The sequence below is a fragment of the Natator depressus genome, chromosome 1 (genome assembly GCF_965152275.1).
Source record: "Natator depressus isolate rNatDep1 chromosome 1, rNatDep2.hap1, whole genome shotgun sequence".
NCBI lineage: Eukaryota > Metazoa > Chordata > Testudines > Cheloniidae > Natator > Natator depressus.
In genome coordinates, this window is record NC_134234.1 from 194443463 (window position 1) to 194469730 (window position 26268).

Below are 26268 nucleotides of genomic sequence, written 5' to 3' on the forward strand. Positions count from 1 at the left end.
TCCAGTTTGACCAATGTACATGGCAGAGGGGCATTGCTGGCACATGATGGCATATATCACATTGGTAGATGTGCAGGTGAACGAGCCTCTGATAGTGTGGCTGATGTGATTAGGCCCTATGATGGTGTCCCCTGAATAGATATGTGGACACAGTTGGCAACGGGCTTTGTTGCAAGGATAGGTTCCTGGGTTAGTGGTGTGTGGTTGCTGGTGAGTATTTGCTTCAGGTTGGGGGGCTGTCTGTAAGCAAGGACTGGCCTGTCTCCCAAGATCTGTGAGAGTGATGGGTCGTCCTTCAGGATAGGTTGTAGATCCTTGATGATGCGTTGGAGAGGTTTTAGTTGGGGGCTGAAGGTCATGGCTAGTGGCGTTCTGTTATTTTCTTTGTTGGGCCTGTCCTGTAGTAGGTGACTTCTGGGTACTCTTCTGGCTCTGTCAGTCTGTTTCTTCACTTCAGCAGGTGGGTATTGTAGTTGTAAGAATGCTTGATAGAGATCTTGTAGATGTTTGTCTCTGTCTGAGGGGTTGGAGCAAATGCGGTTGTATCGTAGAGCTTGGCTGTAGATGATGGATCGTGTGATGTGGTCTGGGTGAAAGCTGGAGGCATGTAGGTAGGAATAGCGGTCAGGAGTTTCCGGTATAGGGTGGTGTTTATGTGACCATCGCTTATTAGCACCATAGTGTCCAGGAAGTGGATCTCTTGTGTGGACTGGTCTCATGTAACAGCTGTGTGACAGATACAAGTCCCTGGGGTACTTCCCCATGGCCTCCTCCCAACACTTTCTGTATCCTCACCCCAGGACCTTCCTCCTGATGCCAGATAGCGTTTGTGCTCCTCAATCCTCCAGCAGCACGCCCTCTCAGCTCCTTGTGCGCCCCTCACTGACTGAAGTGAGGTCCTTTTTAAACCAGGTGCCCTGATTAGCCTGCCTGTCTTAATTGATTCTAGCAGCTTCTTAATTGGCTTCAGGTGTCCTAATTAGTCTGTCTTAATTGGTTCCAGCAAGTTCCTGATTGTTCTGGAACTGCCCCTGTTACCTTACCTGTACAGGGACCTGCTTACCCTGGGGCTAATATATCAGCCTTCTATCACTCTCCTGTAGCCATCTGGCTCGACCCTGTCACAGTACTCTCAAACCCAGTTTGCCTGTGCGCCTCAGGAAAGGATTTCTGTATCCAAGTGAGATGTTATATAAAATCATGCTTGCAGTTAGGCAGACATCGCTTTGAAAATTAGAGCCTGACAGTAGATAATTAATTAGTTGTACTTTCTGATTCTTATGTGCTAACAGAAAGTTCTTGTTTCAGCTTGCTGTGAGGGGATATTGACTGGAATTGTTGGTCCAAACTAGCACAAGTCTGTTGTCTTCTTGGGCATGCTCCAAAGTCCATGTAGCAGTTTTCCAAGCTTCTGGGGGCAGAGAGATAGGCTAAAGTGCCCTAAGGTATTGTGGATTGTTGTTGGTCCAAACTGTTAGCTGAAGGTTTAAGTTCTGGTTTGGGGGGAAGGGAAGCTTTTACTTTGTTTTAAGAATTCTCAAAAGTGCCTAGAGATTTGGATAGGTGATTTTATTCTCCTCCTTTCTTACAAGAAAGAAAAAATGCAATGAAGTTTGAAGACGTTGGCTAATGTAATAGTAACTTAAAAGCGTTATCTATAAGCAGTTAATTATCAATTCTGTAAGCACTGGAAATTTAAGAGTTATATCTTTTAAAAAGTCAGTAAAATCAGGTAGCAGGGACCAACATTCAGAACAGATAATATTCTACACTAGAACTTTCACATGAACTCTGCACACTTAATTACCTTGCAGTTCAAACTCTATTAAGGGCCACAAAACATGCTATTTATGATATGACATAGCTGTTTATCTTTGGCATTGTTGCTAGAGAGATGGTTAAAATATTCTAATTCTGAATTCATTTTAAGCATTCTTTGAGAAAGTGATTGAAAATAATGAAAAACAACATTGGCAGCTTGACCGGACATCGTGCAAAACCAGATGAATGTGTATGAACTCCTCTTTCACTGTTATAAAAATGTTCATATCGTCTCTCACTATACACCCAGTTCCTATAAAGAAACCTTTTCACTCATTGTTTTTTATTTGTTTTTGATTTAGTTCTTTTAATACTGGAGTATTTAGGGGATTTTCCAAATATTTTCAGAGGCTGTATGTTACAAGTTTTAGTTATGTCTGGCAAGTGCACGTGATAAAGAGAGAATCTCTGAGTAGTAGTAGTTAGTGTGTGGTTGAAATTAACACTACTGAATCTTAATGAGTTTAATGTTGGTTTTGCTGGGAGACAGAGGGACTGAAGTGGATGTTGGGGAAAAATTACAAAATTTGGAACTCTTCGATCACATTCCTAATGTTCTCTATAAAATTACTAGAAGGTCTTGTAGGACTGCTGTATGTTGTTCATATATATATTTTTGTTTTCCAGATGATGTATTTGTTAATGTTACATTTGATTTTTAAAGACCGTGGCTGGATTCCAGACTCTGTTACACTGATGTAAATTGACTCCAGGGGAATTACTCCATAGTCACATCAATCCCTTATGAGCACTATATCATGTTCTGCTTAATAGGTCTCGGGGTTGTCATACCAAATGGACATGGCATGTGGTTGCTTCAGCATAAACGTTATCTAGTGTATGAACATCAGTGAAAAGTGAGGGTGGCAAAATGGGTTGTAATGTCAACTGATGCACTGGCATTCTCTCTCCTAAACATACTGTGGTTGGCAACTGCACTGCTACATTAGGATTTTGTTTTTCCCTGAAGTGTTATAGCTTTACAAGTGCTATTTGCATTGTCCACTGGTTCCATTTTCCACTGTGGACAGAGCAGAGGACAATATAGTTCAGTACTACCAGCCCATGAAAGGTACCACTGAAAGGTAAAACCATTTTGGTGCCCATTTGGCAATAAGAGAATCGTTTGTGTTTTAGCAAGGAGAACAACTGCCACTGAATCTCAAGAACGAAATGTGTTTTAAACATTTAGGCTATACTTTAACTTACTTTTAAGAATCGTGCCATATATTTATATGAAGCTTTTCGTACAGAATTATCCTCCAGTGCTTTATTAACTGCCTGTATGGGGATCGCTCAAATACCACTGAAAGATTGTGGGTGAAATACAATAGCCATTCCACACCAGCCCTATGTAGCAGATGATTAGGAGTGTTGGAGAAATGTAGGGAGGCAGAATGCAAGTACCCAAGTTGGAATTAATCCACCTCTACTTCTATGAAAAGTGCCACAGGATGCTCAACAATCATGAGTGAACAGGTCCTTGGTTTTGTATCTCAGGGTATATCTATACTGCCGTAAAAAAAACCCATGGCACCAAGACCAAGAGCCTAAGTGATGTGACTTGGGCATGTGGGACTATAAAATTGCACTGTAGATGTTTGGGCTCAGGCTGGAGCCAAGGCTCTGAGATCTCACCTCCCTCCAGCCCGAGCCCAAACATCTACACTGCAATTTTTAGTCCTGCAGGATGAGCCCTGCAAGCCTGAGACAACTGACCCAGGCCAGCTATGGCTGTGCCATGGGTTTTCATAGTAATGTAAACATACCTTCACTGGCAAGACAGACACTGCCTAATTGTAAGTTACAGGACAATAGAACAAGTACAGTAGACATATATACTGAATTTTCTAAAACAGAACTCAGTCCTGCTCCTGTTGAGTCAGTGACAAAAGTCCTTTGGTGTCAGTGGTGCTGAATCTGGGCCGTAGCTGACAGTGACTTACGTAGTGATGCGTGAGGACTGCAGGCACAATTTGAAACCCTTTGAAAACTGTATCTTCATCCCAATCTGAGTTATCATCTGCGAAGTCTGAACTTTGTTAAAGTTAAGTGAGAGTTCATATGGCATCCTAAATAGAAAGATTATAGTTAACATGGATGTGGGACAAAACACAAGCTGAAACTTAGTATTTTTTCCAAAGTTGTTCCATGAAACAAAACAGTAGGAAGATAGAAAACTTAACTTGGCAGTGAACAAAACTTGACGTTTGTCAGAGAGCCAAAGACCTGGGTCTCCTCTTTCTTTGCTGTTTCAAACCTCCACTTCACCTGGACTGTGTTTGGTTAATGCTACCTTAACTCCTATTTTAATGTTTTAGTACATATGGTGGCTTCCTAATTTTCACCTATTAATTTGAAAATAAAAGTATCCTGCACTCAGGTCATGTCCTAACTCGTGTGTGTTTGGTTTTTAACGGATGGAAAGAACTGGATCATTTAACAAATATAAGACCCATGTGCAAAATGTTAATGTTTCAAGGGACCTAGGTTCCAGAAATTTTTGGTGTTTTTTTTCTCAAGGCCATAAAACACTTTAAAGTTATATAAAAAAGATTATATTGTCCCAGAATGAAGAATAGTTGAGCAACTTTCTCTGTCCTGTTCAATCAATAGAAACTTGTCATGAATTCATGAGACAAGGAGCTGTCCAGTAACACATGGACAAACCTTTATTTAAAATAATATCTTTCTAAAGATTGTAGGTTTTGTTCTATCTGTTTCACCAAGCAATTTTTCGTGTATCAGCTTGTAGAGTGGCTGTTCCCAAATTAGTCTTCATTTGGGCAGATGGCAAAACTTACTAAAGTCAGTAAAAAAATATTAGTATCCACAAAGTATAACTCAGGGTACACCCTAAAATGAATGACATTTTAAAACTCTTTAGACAATTTTACCGGAATTTAACATATTTTCAATGATTTGTTGAATCTTCAATTTCACATAGGCCAACATACTTAAAACTTGAGAAGTTTAAATAGAATCAGACAAAAGCCATCGACTTTTGAAAACAGGATTTCTGCATCTGAAACAGGACTAGTTAATGCAAGTTAAGGTTGCATTTTCTAGCATTCTAGAAAGGAAGCAGTTTTTCTGATCAGTTATCTGTTAAACAAGAGCAGAGGGATACACAGCATTTTATGCTCAGTTGCCAAAATAAAGGCTTGTTTGGGTCTAACAATTGTTGATTTCAAGCCAGCTCTGCTTTAAAATGTCATATTCAGCTCTTAGGTGTTGAAGTACGATATTCTGGTGGATGACTGGAAGATTAAACTCTCTCTCATTCAATCCTCTTCCTAGAAATCTACCATTCTTGGATGTAGCTTCCGGGATGGTTTAAAAACAAAAAACAAACAACCCCCCCCCCCCCCCCCAACCACCTAATCCAGCTGAAGCTGGATCCTAAACTTAATATGGAAGGAATGTTGTACTGTCAAGAGTTGTGTCTCAAGTCCAGTGGCCCAATTCTCAGCTGCCATAAAATGGCATAGCTCCGTTGAAGTTGACTTGGGAGTTACAGGTGTTCAGTTGTTATACCAATAAATTAAAAACCAGCAGCATCTTATTAAAGAGGAAAAGGCAAAATACCACATTTATTGTGAATACAAAAAGAATCATAGTAAGCAGTTAGTTATAGCTATAACATTCCATTCAATCTCATATTTATTCACACACACACACACACACACACACACACACACACACACACACACACACACACACACACACACACACACACACACACACACACACACAGGGTCTGCACGGTTGTTATCACAGTTACCAGCCTTAGAGTTGCTCATGCCAAGCCACTGGCCATGAGGAGGGAGCAGGGCCTTGTCTGATGCTCCTGGAAGTTGGTTTGCAGAATCAGACCCCAAAGTTCTCACTTTCTAGAGTCCATTTTTATAGGAATTTCTTCCTATCCCAGTGTATGGGAATTGCTTCATCATGCTGTTGCTGAATCAGTCAGCAGATGGCACATTCCTGACGGCTCCGTGCTGCTAGATGTTACCTTGTTCTTTGGTTCTCCCGTTCTTGAGGCTGTTGGGTGGATTCCAGTCTGCCCTCCGGGGGTCCTCTGGTTATTTCCACTTGACCCCTTCTTCAGCCGATGGACACTGGATTCTTATGCTGGCACCTCCCTGATCATTCAGTTATTATCCACACCAAGCATCCATCCACATACATCCTCTCTCTATTTTAATCACAATTGTTAATACAACAAAAGGGCGGGGAGTCTCTGGGTGCTGTTTCTGTTGTTACAGAGTATTGCTTTGAGTCTCTCTCTGTATGAATTGCTTTGAGAACAGACTCTGTCTTAGAATGTACTAACGCAATTAGCAGCTTGCAAGTTTCACACATAGAGGGAGAGAAACAGTACCAAAAACCAAGAGATCTCTCAGTTAGTAATACCCTGGAATTTAAACTATGGGGAATCAAACTCATTTGTGATTTTAATATAGAACTTCTTTAATATGGTCCAACACAGTTCCTTTTAAAATTTGGGTCAACTATGCTGAAGATCCTCAAGGTAATTGAACAGACTGTACATGTGTTATGAATCATTTTCTTGCAAATGTATAAGTGTCCTTTATACCTTCCTGTGAGAATTTGGGGTTAAGTAGGCCTTGAAGAAGAGAGCAGCCTTTTGGGTCCTTGCTCTTCAGCTTATTTTTGAGCAATTCTTCTACTGTATATATGTAAGAATGGATTATTTAACTGCAGGCTTCATAAAGGGATGTATTACTATGTTGGTAGGGGGGTGTTGCCGTATGTTAATGTTCAGTATAGCCCTTGGACAATTATTCACTGGCCCCTTAAAGTGTATTGGTTTTGTCAGTCCAACAATTGGTTTCCACATCACAAAAAATCATCATAACAATTGCCATCAATATGCATGTGTGATGGTTTGGGAAATCTATATAAAATTTATTAATTCTGATTCTAGGACCTCTATGTATAACTAACCCTAAGTGTGTATTGAATCAGTCATTTGCTGACAGGGACCATGTCACGTATCGCACCCTGTCTGGAAGTAGCTACAGGAAGAAGTAATTGTTAACATGGAATGCCTTTGCCCTGATACCCAATGGATTTGCTAAAGAGATTGGCTAAGCTGAAGGAAAGTGGTTATCCCAGGTTGCCTTGGGTTTGGGGCGGGGGAAGGGATGTTGGAGTAATGGAAATTCCTCAGTGGAAAAGGAGAACAAAGGAGGAGGTTGTTAGAAGCTGCTGTGAAGACACATGCTCTCTGAGCTAGGGAAATCATTTGGCTCCTGAACCTGAATGAGCTAGAGAACTTGTTTCAGGGGCACAGAGAGAGAATATGAAGGCTGAACAAGAGGAGAGGAAGGTCCTGGCATCCTGAAGGGACTGACCAACAACCCCAAGGGCTTTCAGAATGGTGAGGACACAGGAGGGAGTGTTTTGTGTGCAGGTTTTGGTTGGATTTGTAAGTCTCTAGGCTTTCTTCTAGGAATAAAGTGTTCACGTGTTTAATAAGTTACTTTGCAAAGCTTCCGAGTTCATTGCTGTAACTGTTGCATGTCCCTGAAGGGTTAATATGTAACCGGGGTGACTAAACTACTGGGGAGATTTGGAGGATTCAGCACTGATCGTGGGGCCTATGACAGCTGGACTGCAGAGTCCCACTTCCAGGAAGGGGTACTAGCCTGGGCATCTGTACCCCAAGACAGAGCTTGAGCGTATGTCTACACAGCAACAGAACACCTGTGACTGGCCTGTGCCAGCAAACTCAGGCTCACAGCGCTTGGGCTGCAGGGTTGTTTCATTGTTATGTAGACTTCCTGCGCGGTGGGAGGGTTCCAGAATCTAGATTCCAGCCCGAGCCCGGAAGTCTACATAGCAATGAAACAGCCCTGCAGTCTGAGCCCTGCGAGCCCAAGTCAGCTGACACAGGCCAGCCACATGTCTCCAGTTGCTGCGTAGACATACCCTGAGAGGCCAGGGCCAGAGACAATGCCCAGATGCTGCTCAGGCTCAGTGGGATTAGCAGCATGCAGGTCCTAGTGTTTAGATCTAAACAAATCAGTCTGGTGAGTGTCCATCAAGGGGAGCATAAACAGGTCAGTGACAGTGCTTTTCAGCAGCACAGGAGCCAATGATTCAGTCAGCATGAAGACTCAATAACCTTCTCACTCAAATGGGAGAAACGTTAAAGTACAGCACAGGACTGGGAGTCAAGAACACTAATTTCTAATCCTGGCTCTGTGGTGGACTCGCTGTGCGAAACTGAGCAAGTCACTCTGCCTTTCTACACTTCTGCTTCCCCATCTGCAAAATGGGAGAATACTTCTCTACCGTACAGGAGTATTTTAAGGCTAAGTTAATCAATTTCTGTGTGGTGCTTGTTTTCATGGTTTTCATCAAACAGCTGAAGAACAATAATGTATTTGGACCTGATGGAATCCCTGTTGAAATCTTCAAAGAAGGGGGGGAAAGAACTGGCTCATCAGCTTACATCTGAATTGTCAACATTTGGAGTTAAGGAGAAATCCCAGCTGATTTTAGGGATGCCAGCATCGTCACTGTCTTCAAAGAAGGACACAAAGCGGATTGTGGAAAGTATCAAGGAATTGTCCTGTGGTCCATTTCTGGAAAGATTCTTGCCAGAATCCTCCTCACCTGCTGCTTCCCTTGGCCAAGGAAATCCTCACAGATTCACAGCATGGATTCAGACCATCTCAAGGTACCATCAGCATGATCTTCACTGCCCACCAACTTCAGGAAAAGTGCCACAAGCAACATCGACCTCTGTACATAGTCTTCATTCACCTCATGAAAGCATTCAACTCCATCAATTGTGAGGCTCTTTGGAGAATTCTCCTTAAATTTGGATGCCCACCAAAATTTGTTGCCAACTTCCAGTCCTCCACAGCAACATGGCTATGATAGTCATCAGCAATGGATCTGAAACGGACTCCTTCCTAGTCAGGATAGGAGTAAAGCAAGGCTGTGTCATCACTCCAAGCCTTTTCTCCATCTTCCTTGCTGTCATCCTCCGTTTCATTGCTGACAAGCTCCAGGCTTGACATCCAATACAGAATGGATGGCAAGCTTTTCAACATCAATCACTTTCGATCCAAGACACAGTCTCTCACTAAGGGTATGTCTACACTTATATTTTATAGTGCTCTGACTTGCTGGCTCAGGGATGTGAAAAATCACCCCCGAGTGCAGCAAGTCTGAGCACTTTAAAGCGCTCGTTTAGACAGGCTCCGAGCACTGGAAGCTCTCTCCCATCGCTTGCACGCAACCACACTCGCACTTCAAAGCACTGCCACGGGAGTGTTCCCGCGGCAGCGCTTTGAAGTTTCCAGTGTAGACATACCCTAACTCAGTTGCTGAACTCTAATATGTGGATAACTGTGCCCAGTGCACCCACTCAGAAGATCTTCAAAAAACAGTCAACACTTTTTCAGAGGCTAACTCAGCCTCATGCTTAACATCCAGAAAACTAAACTACTCCACCAACAGACTCCGAATCACCAGGATCCTGCTCTTGTAATTCAGCTCAATAAAGAGACGCTGGAGAACATTGAGGACCTCCTTTACCTTGGCAGCTATCTGTCACAGAAAATTGACAATGATGAGAAAATTCAACACTGCCTTCAATATACCAGTGCAGTTTTTAGATGCTTGAGAAAACGTGTCTTCGAAGATTGTGGCATCAGGAATCAAACCAAGCTTCTTGTGTACCAGGCTATTGTTGTTCCTGCTCTCTTGTACGGTGCTGAAACCTGGGTCACGTACAGTAGATACCTCAAGGTTCTTGAATGACGCCATCAACGGTGCTTCCGAAAGATCTACCGAAAAAGTGGGATGACTGACGCACCAATGTCAGTGTTCTGTCCCAAGCCAGAATTTGCAGCATTGAAGCTATGATCATCCGCCACCAACTTTGTTGGGCTCGTCATGTTCTTCGAATGCCAGAAAATCAACTCCCAAAGCAGATAATGCTCTCACAACTGAGCCATGGTCGACAGTCTGGGGTGGGTAAAAAAAAGTGCTTCAAAGACACCCTCAAAGCCAACATGAATGTGTCACTATTGCACATCTTCATGGAAAACCCAATCCCTCGATTGATCAAAATGGAAAAGGACTTTGTGGCAAGGATGCTAGTATTTTGAGATCCAATGGAGACAACAGGAAATGGGAAGGGAGGAAAGAACATGCTGCAGCCCAATTTAACAATCCAGATCTGCCCCTTCCACTGGGAACTGTCTGTGCCAACTATGACAAGATCTGTGGATCCCAGATTGGTCTCATTAGCCACCTGCAGATCCACCAGCGATAACTGGCCATCATTTTATTGGACGACAGTCATCCTCGAACTCCAAGGGATTGCCAACAACAGTGCTTATGTACTATGTTGATTGGCACTGTACAAATACATACAAATTAAAATAAACGATGATCCTTGTACCCCTACATATGCAGTAAAATGTTTGGGTGTGCTCCATAACCTCTCCCAAGCATATTTCTATATTGTAATATGTTCTGTTAGCTCAGTTTAGACCTGGATTTTAATGTTGTCTGGTCTGCAACATGAACTTTAGTGTCTGATTTAAATTGTTCCAGTTTCATAATCATTGACCTCGATGAGGATGAACATAATACAATACAATGTTGACTTAAATTTAGTTTAGTAATTTTGGCTCTAATGTCAGACAACTGGTTCCTAGCCCTATCCATTATAACAAAAAAAAAATCCCTTTATTTTTCAAAAGTGCTTCCTTTTTAAATAGTGTTATCAGGGAAATGATGAGTTCATTGGAAAATGTGGATATGCTCTGTTCTTCACATGGAGTGTACTTGCCAACCTCCATGAAGGGTGAGTGAACAACGCCCAACGCCCAACATTTTTTCTGAGAACAGATTTCAAATATAGAACAAGAAGAAATTATAAAACTAACAACTGTATATAAACATTAGATTTTGTGATCTTTGGTGTGTAGGGGAAGGGTGGGTGGAAGAAGTTTATGCTTTTTGGATAAACCCTTCATTATGTGTTGCTGCACATACTATTCCAGACTCTTCTCTAATCATATCTCACAAATTGAGTGTTTTTTCTGCTCAGTATTTGGACGAGAGGACCCCCCCACCCCAGGATTAATGCAGGTTGCTTCAGGAAGTAGCAGGGGGAAACTGGCAGATCTAAACATCCCTGGATAACAGATTTCAGGCAGCCAATAGGCCTTTTATTAATAAAAATGCTTACGTGGTGCATTCCAAGGAGCAACATTTGCTCTTCATGAGCCAGTGCAAAGTAAGGCAAGACTTAAAACCACGTTTGTGGGTATTAAAGATTCCATGGCACTTTGTACAAGAATAGAGGGCAATGTGATCTCTCACTTACTTGAATATCCAGTAGAGGATTGAGTTGGGAGAACAGGAAAACCAAGTCAGTATTTTCAAGGTTTTGGTTGTTTAAAATTAGCCCACTACTGTTCTTTGTCTTGCTCAGCCACTAACTGTGTGATCTTAGGCAAAGTCAGTGAGGTTGTTTCTTGTATTGGGCCAACCTCTGTTGGTGAGAGATGAACTTTTGAGCTACACAGAGCTCTTCATCAGGTCTGGGAAAAGGAACTCTTAGTACAGGGGTGGGCAAACTTTTTGGCCCGAGGGCCACATTGGGGTTGCAAAACTGTATGGTGGGCCAGGTAGGGAAGGCTGTGCCTCCCCAAACAGCCTGGCTCCTGCCACCTGTCCGCCCTCTCCCACTTCCCGCCCCCTGACTGCCCCCCTCAAAGCCCCCCACCCATCCAACCCTCCCTGCTCATTATCCCTTGACCGCCTCATCCTAGGACCCCCTGCCCCCTAACAGCCCCCCACCCCCTATCCAACCCCCCTGCTCCCTGACTGCCCCAACCCCTATTCACACCCCCGCCCCCTGACAGGCCCCCCGGGACTCCCACGCCTATCCATCTCCCCCTGTTCCCTGTCCCTTGACTGCCCCCCCAGAACCTCCGCCCCATCCAGCCGCCCCAAGGACTCCCATACCTATCCAACCGCCCCCTGACTGCCTGCCGGCCCTGGCCCCCTGACCAAGCAGCTCAGAGCAGCATGCCTGGAGCTGCGCCGCCCAGCCAGAGCCAGACACGCTGCCCAGCAGGAGCGTGCAGCCCCGCCGCCCAGAGCGCTGCGGCATAACTGTGGGGGAGGGAGGACAGTGGGGGAGGGGCCAGGGGCTAGCCTCCCTGGTGGGGAGCTCAAGGGCTGGGCAAGACAGGCCCACTAATTTTGGACACCCCTGTTTTGGCTGTCCCAACTTGAGAAACTGATGGACTGTTCTTAATAGGTGTTAAGAACCTCCCAATTCCAGTTGATTTCAGTGGGAGCTGTAGGTGCAAAAATCCAGGCACTTAATATCTTGAATTGGGCACCAAAAATGAAGTCTTTTGAAAATGTAAGGTCTTAATCTCTCCTCTCTCAGTTTACCCATCTGTAAAATTTCGTATTAATAATACTGACCTCACAGGGCTGTTGTAAGTTTAATGAACTAATGGTTTAAAGAGTTTTGAGATTGTTAGATAAAGGCAGTGCCATAACTTTTTCTCGGTAATAATAATTTTCAAACATCAAAAATGTTTTGTTTCAAACTGTGGGATGAATGAAGTTTTGGGTCAGTTCCTGTTTAATTTGCACTACATTTCTTGTTCCTGATTGAGGTTTTGTGTACACTGAAAATTTGCATCAGTTAACTAAAATTGGTTTAAAATCGATCTTGTTAAATCAGTTCAAATTCCTAATGCAGATAGTGTTAAACCAGATTAACTTCACTACATTCAGTTTCTTTTTATTCAGATACAGTCTGAACCCATTTAAAAGCAAGCATTAAATTAGTTTAAGTACATCTGTGTTATGGGTTTCTACCTATTTAATTGTGTTGATTTAATTAAATCAACTGAAAATCCAAGCAACTTTTCCAATACAGAGAAGGCATCAGGTGTGGTATTCTAAGATTCTTCCGGCACCTCCCCACACACTTTTTAAAAAAAAAAAAACAGCTTTTCCCTGGCCCTTTCTTTATGTATTTATGTAGAACACCAATGAGAGTTCTTCTCTGTGGGTTTCTTTTAATTGCAGTACTGCTTTGTATTGCATAATGATTTTGGGGTCCTAGGGCAATTGGGCTGCAGGATCCCTCACTAAGGACAAATTTGGCCCATTGTATCTTATAGTAGCCCAATTAATTTTATGTTGACACCCATATTTAAAATTATAGGAAAAACAGTCCAGATCAATTTACTGTGGGCCAAATTCTGCCCTCAAATATGCCTACCCAACTCCCGTGATTTCTGTTAGAGTTGTGCAGCCATATCTGAGAGCAGAAAGGGGGATTGTATGTTTTAAAGGAGTAGAAAGATTGGTTTATCTGATCTCTGATGTCTCAGGAAGAAGGATTTCCTTCCTTTTTCTGAAGATAAGTTTCCCAAAACTATAAACACTCCTCCCCTCTGAACATTGTTTTAATCAAACAGTTTATTATTCTAAGCTGTGGGGTGAAGTTATCTGGCTTTCACTGCTGGAACATCACTTGAACTGCAGCCTCTCACAACGTGCATTTGTGCTCTTGAAGGTTCTATCAAACATACTGAGAATTTGTTAGCCTGGGTATAAAAATAACAGCAAGGTTTGATTTTGCTTTATTTGCTTCATTTCATTGTTTCCTATGAAGAGCAGTATTTCCAAAGAATTTACAAGCTGGCTCTCAATCAATCAGTCCAGCTAGCCAGCAAATGACTCTGACACTTGAAAACAGCTGTAGTTCTGATTTGCAACTCTAGCTTTATGAAAACTTAATGCTACTTTAGCAGGGCTCAGTTTAAAAACAAAATTCTCATCTGTTTGAAACCCTTTGATTTTATTTCGTGAGGGCTAATGGCTATGAGATTTGTTTTTGTTATTTAAATGTTCCATCTTTAGCTATTGTAACAAGTTGCACTGTATATTAAAAAAAATAAAATGTAGCCTCAACCTTAACACCACATCTTTCACTTAAGGATAAAATTTTTATGAGAACTTTGTAGTTTAATAAATGAAAATAGAAAACCAGGATACTGAGTGTTGACAATAAATTTAAATAAATGTAAACATTTGAAACTATGGAAAATGCATATTTGTCTGGCAAGAAAATTGCTAACAATAGCTCAGCTGTCACATTAAAAATATTATTTGTATTCTAACAGTAGCCAGAGATCCTAATAAAGAGTAGTGCCTGTCGTGCTATGCATAAGACATAGTCCTGGCCCAAAGGAGCTCATAATAACACTACTTGCATTTATCTAGTGCCTTTATTCAGAATTATCAAAGCATTTAACAATTTAATTAAACCTCATAGTATCTCTTTGAGAGGGGTAAGTAACACATTTAATTTTACAGAGGGGGAAACTGAGGCACATGCCAAATGACTTGCTCAAAGTTCAAATTCAGTCAGTGGTGGAGTGAAGAATAGAAGTGAGCACATCTGACTCCCACTGCTTTGCAGTGGCCACTAGATCATGCAAGTATTAAATGGTTAAATATCAGTCTGTCGCTTATACACTTCGTTGCCCCCACTACACCATCATAAGCTCTACACCTCTTGTGGAGGTGGAGGGCACATCTACACTACCGCTTAAGTTGATCTAACTTATGTCAATTAGAGATGTGAAAAAGCCCTCTCCACTCCCCGAGCGTCGCAATTTTCGCACTGTGCAAACCAACACTACGTCGGTGGGGGATGCTCTTCCACCAGCATAGCTTGTCTCCAGCCGACATCACTTACATTTCTTGCCATGGTGGAGTAATTATGCTGATGGGAGAGTGTTCTCCTGTGGGCATAGTGCGTCTTCACCAGACATGCTACAGCGGCACAGCTGCATTGATGCAACTACGCCAACGTATCACTGTACTGTAGACTTGCCCAGAGTTATGATGATGGTGTACTAGGGCACTTACATCGGCGGGAGCAAGGCTGTCGTGTAGACACTGACATAGTTAGGCTGACATAAGTTGTCTTATGTTGACCTAACTCTGCAGTGTAGACCAAGCCTCAGTATCACAGGCACTGACTTTTAATTTTCCCAGTGGGTGCTCCACCCCCGCTCTTCTTCCCTGAGACCCCGCCCTCGCTCCCCCTCTTCCTGCCCTTGAGCACCTCTCTCCAGCTGCCAAACAGCTGACGGGCGGCCCCGCCATACAGATGTGGCTAGTGGCTGCTGAGCACCCCCTATTTTTTTCCCCGTGGGTGCTTGAGCCCTGGAGCACCCACGGAGTCAGTGCCTATGGTCAGAATCCTTTGGATTCCATTCTCTGCTCCACTCCCTGTGCCCCATCCCGCTGCTTCCCTTTCTGTCATCATCTCTTCCTCTTGCTACTAACTTTGCTCACTTGTTCCGTCTGTAAGCAAATAACATGTAGCCCTAGTAGAGTAGCTAAAAACGTTGTGTCCCATCACCTAGTACCCTGCTTCGGCTCTCTTTTGGAATGTCTGTTTAGATGGTAATTTTTTTCACGTAGGGATATGTCTTTTTTGTTTTCTTAAATCTCTCTACTAGTGCCTAGAATGTTTCTGAATTGCCGGTGAATAAATCATAAGGTAAATCTGTGCCATAGACTGGAAAAAAATTACAGACATTGTTAAATGCTGTTTGAATATTCCACTATTCACCAGGAATAATTAATTGATCATTTTAAAAAACAAATTGTGAATTAAACTAATTACCAAATTGTTATTTCCAGATGCCGAGCCAAGATACTTGATTACAGTGCGACCTGCACCCATTCCAAATCACAAGAAAACCTGCTCAGGTACTGTAATATTACCACATTTTTTATATACAGTCAAATGAAGACAGAATATTGTTTTTATTTAGTTTGTCTGAAAGAACCAAATTTTCTGAATTGGATGACCAAATTCCACATTTGCATGATTAAAATAAAAATGTAGGCATGTACATCTACCCAGTATTCACTCAGGAATTTTCTGATTAAGAAACTTAGATGCAGTTTTCGGAGGTCCTTCTTTATAAGAAGTTCTCATTATGAAAACTGAGATTTAACATATTTCTTTTTTCTAGAATATGGGGATCAAAAATGCATATGACAAGTTGCCATAGCTAGTGGAATGTTGATACACAATTATAAACAGTGGATTCTGTCTTGAAATATACTGATGTATAATCTTTGGAATTCTTGGGTTTGGGTTGGATAGGAGATTAATGTTTTTATAATCTCCCCAAAATGCCAGTTAGGAATCTTTCTCCCGAAGAAATTTTAATGCACTCCATTGATAAAGTAAAGGGTCTTTACATATTGTGACAGGGTCACACCACCAAGGCAGAGGAGGAACTTTGTCACAACTGGTGTGAGAAGTGGGATTTGGTGTGCAGAGAGCGATGGAAGAAGGAGGGTGGTGGTGGTGTTTTTAAAAAAAAAAAAAAAAAAAGGAGAGGGTTTATTGTTTTTTTTCACCACAATGGAGGAGGTAGTGCAGGCACTGATACAAGCCATGGCTGCCCAGCAGGAGGCTACCCGTGTCCAGGCAGCCGCCTAACAGGAGGCAGTGCGGCTGCAACAAGAGACTAATCGCCTGCTGATGGACCAGGCTGCCCGAGACCATGCTATTTTGCGGGAACTGGTAAACCAGGTAAAGGCCCTTACAGAGCTGAATTGCGGCCATGATGGCACGTGGGTCATGCGGGCCAGCAGCTGCCTGCAGAAAATGACAGGGGAGGATGATGTAGAGGCGTACCTCCTGGCCTTTGAGAAGACAGCCCTACGGGAGGCCCGGCCTCGAGATCAGTGGTCTGGCATCCTCACCCCATTCCTGTGTGGGCGGCCCAGAAGGCCTACTATGATCTGCCTGAAGAAGCTGCGGCAGACTACCCCCAGCTGAAGGCAGAGATCCTGGCCAGATCTGGGGTACGACCGCAGTGCGGGCCCAGCGGTATCACGAGTGGAGGTACCAGGAAAACAAAACCCCGCGGTCCCAATTGTTTGACCTCTTCCATCTCACATGAAAGTGGTTGCGAACTGAGTCCCAGAGTCCGGAGGAGATACTAGAGGTTCTGGTCATCGACCGGTACATGAGAGGACTACCATCAGACCTTCGCACCTGGGTAAGCCAGAACGAACCCTCCACCTACGACAAGGTTGTCGCACTGGTAGAGAGGTGAAGGACGGCGAGGGAGCTGACCCGACCAGTTAAGGAAGAAGCACCCTGGGTTAAACTAGCAGCACCAAGCCCTAGAGCTCGGGTGACTGGGCCACCAGGAGAGCCCAGGTGGAAAAAGAGAGGGGCTGAAGGCCCACCAGAAGCTACAAAGAGTAGGAGCACTGAGGGGAAAGAGGATCGTGATGTTAGACTGCCCAAACCAAGAGACCAGGGAATGCCTAGGGCTCCATACAGATGTTACGCCTTTGGGGAGTGGGGACACATAGGTGCACAGTGTCCCAATGCTGAGGAGCCTATGCAGTGTAACCTGGGGAACTGGGCAGACCCATGCTCCCTAATCCACCTTGTGGGGGTCTCACTAACCCCACATACGTACACCAGACCAATGAAGCTAAATGTGGTCGAGACCACAGCACTGGTTGATTCGGGGAGTGCTATCATGCTTGTCTCAGGGAAGCTCGTGAAGCGTAGTCAGCTGCTGTGGGCTACGTGTACGGGGATAACATGCGTCCATGGGACAGTTGGTTATTACACCACCATCCCAGAAAAAATCGAGTTTCAGGGGAACATTACTGAGGTAGCAGCAGGTGTAGTCCCTAAACTCCCATACCCGGTGTTCATAGGGAGGGACTTCCCAGGGTTTGGAGACTTACTCCCGGTAGGGGAATTGAAGAAAGGGGGAAACCCTGAAGTCAGTGAGGCATCCACAGTAGACTGTCAACCCCCAATCTTCTCTGAAATATGCCCAGATTTGTTCTCCACTTCCAGACAGGGTAGAAAGTCGAAAAGGGAAAGGAGGGCAGCTAAGGCCTTGGGAACCCGAATACTGACCCAAAGCCAGAGGGCCGCTCTCGTAGGTAGGCGGACCCAAGCAGCTGAAAAGGAGGCCACCTAGGAGGGAGAAGCACCCGACTCTGACCCACACCCTAACGCCTCTGAACCAGTAGAGGCAACAGAGACTGGCCCCCTAGATCTCGGGCAGATTAGCCCCGGGAGAGGAAATTTTGGACAGGACCAGGCTGAAGACCCAAGGTACGACAACATTAGGAAGGAGGTGACCGAAATAGATGGGGTCTCCGTGGAAGGGAAAACCCAGGGACCAGGACCCTACTTCATAATGAAGAAGAATCTCTTATACCGGGTTGCATCAGTACAGGGGCAGAAGGTACAGCAGATCCTAGTACCTCAAAAACACCAGAATGCTGTATTAAGTCTTGCCCATAGTCATCTTTTTGGGGGGCATTTGGGGGTAGAGAAGACCCTGGCACGGGTCCGGGTTCTGGCCCGGAGTACATGAAGAAGTGAGGAGGTACTGTGTGTCCTGCCCGGAGTGCCAGCTGCACAGTCCCCGTCGCCACTTGAGGGCACCTTTAGGACCCCTTCCCATCATAGAGGTCCCCTTCGAGCGAATAGCCATGGATCTAGTGGGACCCCTGGGGAAGACAGCCCGGGACCTGCTACTCGTTACCTAGAAGCCATCCCCCTGTGGAATGTGGCCTCTAAAAGGATAGCTAAAGAGTTGGTGGGGATCTTTGCCCAAGTGGGGCTACCAAAGGAGATATTAACAGACCAAGGTACCCCATTTATGTTGAAGCTAATGAAGGACATCTGTACACTGCTCCATATCCATACCCTGAGAACTTCAGTCTATCATCTGCAGACCGATGGGCTGGTAGAAAGGTTTAACCGAACCCTCATGGCAATGATAAGGAAAGTGGTAAGTCGGGATGGGAAGGATTGGGACACCCGACTACACTACCTTATGTTTGCAATCCGGGAGGTACCTCAGGCCTCAACTGGGTTTTCCCCCTTTGAGTTATTGTACGGACTCCTCCCCCGTGGCATACTAGGTATCACAAAAGAAATCTGGGAAGAGGAACCCAATGAGGGGAGAAATATAATTGACCCTGTGTTGCAGATGCAAGAACAGATAGCCCAGGTCACCCCTATTGTATGGGAACATTTGGAAAAGGCGCAGGAGGCCCAGTGAACCAATTACAATCGACAGGCAAAAGTTTGACAGTTCCAGCCAGGGGATCGGGTATTGGTATTGGTACCCACGGCAGAAAGCAAGCTTTTGGCCCAATGGCAGGGGCCCTATGAGGTGGTTGAACCCGTGGGGGAAGTAACCTACAAGGTGTGGCAGTCAGGACGCCGGAAACAAGAACAAATTTATCACATTAACCTCTTAAAGCCTTGGCACCAATGAGAGGCGTGTGTGGTGGCCCAAGAGACCCCGATCCAGGGAAATAATATGCAGGAGCAGATTAGGATATCTACTGATCTGACACCAAACCAGAAGGAGGAGGTAACTGAGATGATCAACCGATACCAGGACGTGTTTTCAACTAAACCAGGTTGGACCACCAAAGCATATCACCACATTATCACAGACCCTGGGGCAAAGGTAACTTTAAGGCCCTATCGGGTCCCAGCAGCAAAAAGGGAGGAGATCAAGGCAGAGGTAAAAAGGATGTTGGAGTTGGGAGTCGTCGAAGAGTCCCACAGTCAGTGGTCAAGCCCGATTGTGTTGGTGCCCAAACCCGATGGCACCACTAGGTTTTGTAATGACTTTTGCCGGCTGAATGAGATATCTAAATTCGATGCATACTCCATACCCCGTATTGATGAGTTAGTTGACCACCTGGGCAATGCCCGATTTTTGACCACCCTTGATGTAACAAAGGGATACTGGCAGATTCCCCTTGCCAAAGATGCGTAAGAAAAGACGGCATTCTCTTCACCAGAAGGTCTGTTTCAATATACTGTTCTTCCTTTTGGACTGCATGGGGCACCTGCTACCTTCCAGCATCTTATGGACAAGCTCCTATGGCCCCATACCAGTTATGCAGCAGCATACCTAGATGATGTGATTATTCACACCCCCAACTGGGAAACCCACTTGGAAAAGGTGGAAGCGGTTCTGGACACGCTAAGACAGGCTGGCCTCACAGCCAACCCAACCAAGTGTGCTAAAGGGCTAGGCCGAGGCTAAATACCTTCGCTACATTGTAGGAAGGGGCATGGTCAAGCCCCAACTAAAGAAACTAGAGGCTATCCAAAATTGGCCCCGGCCGAATCGGAAAAAGCAAGTCCGGGCATTCCTGGGTGTGGTGGGGCACTACCGACGATTTATTCCCCATTTTGCTACCAGAGCGAGACCCCTGACAGACCTGATAAAAGCCCGGGGTCCGGACATGAAGTGGACAGATGCCGCAGAGAAAGCATTCGTGGATCTATGGACAGCCCTCTGCAATAACCCCGTGCTTATAGCCCTAGACTTCAACAAAGAATTCATTTTACAGACTGATGCATCTGAAATAGGATTGGGAGCTGTCCTATCGCAGATGGTCGGAGATGAAGAACACCTAATTCTTTGCCTCAGCAGGAAACTCCTCCCGAGAGAGCAGAAGTATGCCATGGTTGAAAGAGAGTGCCTAGCTGTGAAATGAGCTATGGAAACACTACGTTATTACCTTCTGGGACGACGGTTTACCATTGTGACCGACCATGCACCCCTCCAGTGGATGCAGCAAAATAAAGAGAAGAACGCAAGGGTGACCAGATGGTTCCTGTCCCTACCACCTTTCCAATTCACCACACAACACCGGGCTGGAAGCCACCATGGCAATGCAGATGGCTTGTCACGGGTACACTGCCTGACGTCCCAAGTTGCCCAACCCTGTGGTGGGGGGTGGGGAGGGAATATGTGACAGGGTCGGGCCAGATGGCTCCAGGAGAGTGATAGAAGGCAGATATATTAGCTCCAGGTTAAGTAGGTTCTTTTTCCCTGGGTAAGGTAACAGGGAAGGTTCCAGAACAATCAGGAACTTTCTGGAAACAATTAAGGCAGACAGGCTGATTAGAACACCTGCAGCCAATCAAGAAGCTGCTAGAATCAATTATGGCAGGCTAATCAGGGCACCTGGGTTTAAAAAGGAGCTCACTTCAGTTTGTGGTGCGTGCGAGGAGCTGGGAGCAAGAGGAGCAAGAAGCTGAGAGTGAGAAGGCGTACTACTGGAAGACTGAGAAGTACAAGCATTATCAGACATCAGGAGGAAGGTCCTGTGGTGAGAATAAAGGTGTTGGGAGGAGGCCATGGGGAAGTAGCCCAGGGAGTTGTAGTTGTCACGCAGCTGTTACAGGAGCCACTGTAGACAGCTGCAATCCACAGGGCCCGGGGCTGGAACCCAGAGTAGAGGGCTGGCTCGGGTTCCCCCCCATCCCTCAATCCCCCCAACTTCCTACTTGATACCGGAGGAGTTGAACTGGACTGTGGGTTCCACCAGAGGGGAAGGACTCTGGCCTGTTCCCCGATACACTAGCTGGATCAGCAGAGACTGCGGGGATTGTTCTTCCTTTCCCCATGCTGGCCAGTGATGAGGCTAACTGAGTGAACGGCAGATTTGAGCGACGCCAAACTGAGGGCTGCTGTATACCTCTGAGGCGAGAAAATCCGCCAATAAGCACAGGACCCACCAAGGCAGAGGAGGAACTTTGTCACAATATATATTATTAGAGACACCAACTTCACTAATACAAGGTGCTTAAGGGAAAGGATGGTCTTCTGGCTAAAGCTGCAAGTCTGGTAATAAGAAAATCTGAGTTCTGTTTCTGGACTCTGCTACAGACTTCCTGTATGACCTTTAGCAAGTCATTTCAACATTCAGTACTTTAGGTCCTAATCTTAAAATGGAGATAACTCTCTGCTTCACGTGGGTGTGGTGAAGAATAATTGATTAATGTTTTTAAAGTACTTGAGATTTTCAGATGGAACTTGTTTAATGATCTGTATTTTTTTGGGGCCGAATATATTTGCCAGGGCCCTTGTAGTCATGAAGCAATATTTTTCTCCATTATATGTACATAGAAAATATTTGATAACAGATTGCTATTTAACAGCTATTCAGGTACAGTATTTAAAAATATTAACTGCCTAAAGCCACAGTTTAGGAGTATTAATTTTAATAGCTGCTTCAGTCAGGGGGAATTTTAATTGGGTCATTCCCACTAGAGATGGACCTGAACCAAGCTCCCTGATCAAACACTGCTCAGTATGCATAACTTTGGATTCTGATCCAAACTTTGCAATAATGGGCTCGGCCACAACTCCAGATGCAAGCAGTCTTGATCTCTGGGGAAACTTAGTTCTGAAACTTGCATTCTCTCATTCTTAACATCATCACTGCATAACTTAAATTAACATTGCCACACTCTGCAATGTCAGAATGAAATGTTTTTTAACTACGGTTGCAAGACCTAATTTAGATAAAATAACATCCTTGAATTTCAAGCATTACTGCTTGTTGTCTTGTTGTAAAAGCTTTGTTTATTTGACAAACAGTAGTTAAAGACATTCCCTGCTCTTGAAAGACAGATGTAGAAAGGACAAAATGTACTGGGAGACAATGAGGAAAAGTGGAGTTAATTTAGACATTCCCCCCACCGCACCCCTTTCTCTCCTCTCTTCAAGTGTTAAGTTGAAGAAGGCATTGGACTGATGTGAGTTTGTGCTTATGTGGGCCTCAGGGAAGAAATGAGTCTTTATGATGGTCACATGATCTCTTGTACTTCTGTGACACTACATACCAGAGTTCATCTCCAATGCTTGCAGGATTGGCTGAGGCTAGTCTGCACACTTGTAAAGCTGGAGCCCAACTTTACAGAGCTCAAAGAGAAATTATAATTACTTCAGAAGGTTCAAAGGTTGAGTTTCAAAGATTTAGAAACCTCTAAGAATGACCTAAAATTGCTTTTCTATTAATGAAAATGTCTGTTTCAAGATATAGCAAGGCTGTTCTTTAGTATATAATAAATCAATATTTAAAAATTATATAAAACACAATAGTTGCCGACGAAAAATGGGCTTTTCTCTTCTTGTATTTCCATGTTCATGTGACCCTTGGTTCCCCAGAAAGCAAATTTAGAAAGTGATTTCACTGTAAAGAGGATATATGCCAAAAAGTTTGACAAATAAATGAACTATGAAAACAACCCCCCCCCAAAAAAAACCCTTTAAGAAAACAGGGAGACTGGGGAAGCTAGCCTGCACATCAGACAAATGTTTGGAGTTTTGCTTTTCTTTTTTAAATGTTGTACATTCCCCAGTACATTATATCACAGCACACTTCATCTAAATGGAAAAAAATATCCCACTTGTTTTCTGTGAATATGCGCCTAATCGGTGTAGTGTAAAACACACATACTACAAGATTTTCCTACTACCTGCAAACTGCTTGGAAAAGCAAATCTCACTTCCTTGTGGACTTGCTGGGAAATCCCGCTAGAGCGCAAAAACACTTCTTAACCCTTGGAGGTATCATTGATAAAGAGGTGAGGAACTCCTACCAATGGCTGAATAGTACTTCCAATTTAAGGATCAAGAGGCATGAACAGAAAACTGAACCAAGATTTTTGCCAGGTAATGCAGAGCACTACCCTCAGATCACTGCACTAGCCTTAGGTATTAGCTTTTAAAATTTTATTTAAAAGTTCTTCATCTTTCTTTTGCTGTATCCTTCTTCTCCATGGGAGTCGCATAACAGCCCCCGCCACCTCCTGTCCAGGGCAGAAAGTGATTCACTGAGGGGAGCAGAGCAGGCAGCTCCTGTTCAGGGCAGCAGCAGAATCATGGCTGGCTCAATTCCCTGAGGAGTCCATGGGGGTACAGAATAGAGTCCCTTGCCTTCTTCCCTCCCCCCTCCCGCCCACCTGCCTGGCCAGAACCTCTGACTCCCGCAGGCTCCAGAGTTTTTTAAGATACATAGGACAGCGACTGGCCAGGTGTCTGGGCTAGAGCAGATAGCAGCGGGAATAGCACGCAGGTAGTCCCCAGCAGTCAGGGAGGAGAGGAGGGGAAGAGCAGCATGCTGCTGCTGGGTTGGAGCTGGGCTGCACTCCCTCACCTCTCCCAGACCACTGGGGATTCCCTGTACATTTTTCCTGCTGCTGTCTTGTCCAGGCCTGGACACCTGGCCAGCTGCAGCCCCACACACCCCTGATAACCACATTGTGCCCACGAGAGGGGCATGCACGTCCCACAGGTTGGGAACCTCTGATCTGGAGGGATGTTTGCACCACTGTGTTCAGAGTAAAGCTAAATTGCAAGTATTGTGTAAGAGATGAGCAGTTAAGTTACCTGATTATTGAGGGACAGTCCTCGCCAGACAGAGGCACCACTCAAGGCTTGTCATCAATCTTAAGTGAAATAAGTTTGTAAGGTTTTGTTTTATTTCAGACCTGTGCATAACTCATTATTATTGATGATCCTTGCTAGGGATATATGGAGAACTATATTCACTTGGAAATTGAATATTCTTTTTCATAACTAAAGAGAGGCACGTGCGGGTGGTGGGGAGGTGATCCCTTCAAGTCACGATTGAATTCACTTGCATTATACCTTGCCTTTGAATTTAGAGGAGAAATTAAATCATAATTCTTACATTCTCTTATCCAGCCACAAATATCTCCTCCCTGAATAGAGAAAACCTAAGTGTAAATAGAATTGTCTGTATGTGTCTTATGCAGGTAAGACCAAGACTCAAAAGCCTCTCCAGATGGTGATTGGCACTTTGACCCCAACCTCTGTCTTCCTGTCCTGGGGCATCCTAGTCAATCCACAGCATGACTGGACTGCAATGAGCAGCTGTGCTAGTGACAGGTAATACACCAAAAAACAGGCTAAGTGAAAATAATGTAGTATTTTGTTAACATTTAAAAGAAAAGGGCATGAAGATAAGTGGCTGACCAAATTCTGCCAAATAGTGTGACATCATTGAAGCAAAGGTTCTCTTCTGTATGTGTAAATCAGCAATTAGCAAGCACTTTCTTGCCTAAAGTTCTGATTTAAGCAAGTGTTTACATGCCAAAGTGCTGATCTTGTGATTTCACTGTGGGTCGTTTATGTTGTAGAGCCACCGTGCCTGAGTCTTATCTCAGTTACACTGGTATAAATCAGGAGTAACTCTACTGAAGTCAATGGAAATATGCTACTGTAAAACTGGTCAAGTGAGTAAAATTAGCCTTCACTGAAGTGCTGATGGAAGAAAGAACAAATCAATCCTTTTGTAATATACTGGATTTTTGTTTCCTGTATTTGATCTTCTGAATTTTATTTTTATTTATATTGCAGTACATATAGAAGCTATGAATGATTAGCATTATACCTATTTAACAAAAAAAAAAAGTCTTTTGCTTTATGAAATTCTGTGTTCCGTTCCAACTACTTATGTGAGAGGGTCAGCACGTCAGAAAGGCCTGGCATATTCACAAGTTGGAATTTCTAGAGAGTTCAGAGAGTCAGTAAGTTTGTCAACTGAGCAGGCCATAAAGTTGTATGCTGTGCTCAGCAAATGAATAAAATTCATATTTTCTTGTAGGTGTGAAGATGTATGTTTCTTCCAGATCTCTCTCCTTGGTGCTCCCTTTGTATCCTCCTACTTGTGACAGAGGGACAAATTCTGCCATCTTTTATACCTCATGTACCTTCATTGCCACTTCTTGTGTTTGGAACAGTTTCCCTATTGATAACCTCCTTGAAATCCCTCCTTATAACCCTCTTCTTTTGCTTAGCTCCCCAATACTCATAACTGTGACACCATCTGCTCCTACTCTTGCAGGTGATCCTTTGTTGTATCTTTCTAACTTAGAACCCAGTCAGTCTCCCAGTGAAGCAAATACAAAAACTCTTATTGATGTTAACCCACTGGACCAGCCTTTAGGACATGAACCAAGACCATTAGAGCCAATGGGATCTTCCAGTTAATTCCAGTAGGCTTTGGATCAGGACCATGGAATAGGAAATTTGAGGGGGAAGGGAATCTTATCTTTCTACATATTTTTAAAGTGTCATGCATACCTATGGTATAAAATATGCAATTATAATGGAATATAAGAAATAATCCTATTAAATATAAACAGATTGTTTGTATTTATTTTTAATGGAATCGTGCTTCATGATGCAACTCAGCTCAACTTCATGCAACTCAGCCCACAGTTTAAAAAAAAGGATGGCACCTCATTGTGGGTTTAATGTTGCCTTTTTAATCCCTGGAGGAGCAAATCCTTTCACATTGTTAGTGACCTCTAATACCGGCTGATTTAACAAAAGATTCTAAGTCTTTCTTCCATGTTTTAATTTTGTGACACCTTTTTCACCAGGGATTACACCCTTGCGACATTCCTGGGCAGCAACCATAGCCATAGCACAAACTCTGCAACTGGAAGGAGAGAAAGATGCTGTAGTTACAAGCAACTAGGCAGGG

At 44.0% G+C, this 26268-nt stretch overlaps 1 protein-coding gene across 1 annotated transcript in view; it reads left to right on the forward strand.

Annotated features, from left to right (window-relative positions):
* The window catches only part of ABI3BP (ABI family member 3 binding protein), a 316616-nt gene that overhangs the window by 87582 nt on the left and 202766 nt on the right, over positions 1–26268 (forward strand). Inside the window, exons 3-4 of the mRNA XM_074973278.1 lie at positions 15571–15639; positions 24533–24665. Coding sequence (XP_074829379.1) covers positions 15571–15639; positions 24533–24665 — 202 coding nt within the window. The remainder of the gene's footprint in view (positions 1–15570; positions 15640–24532; positions 24666–26268) is intronic.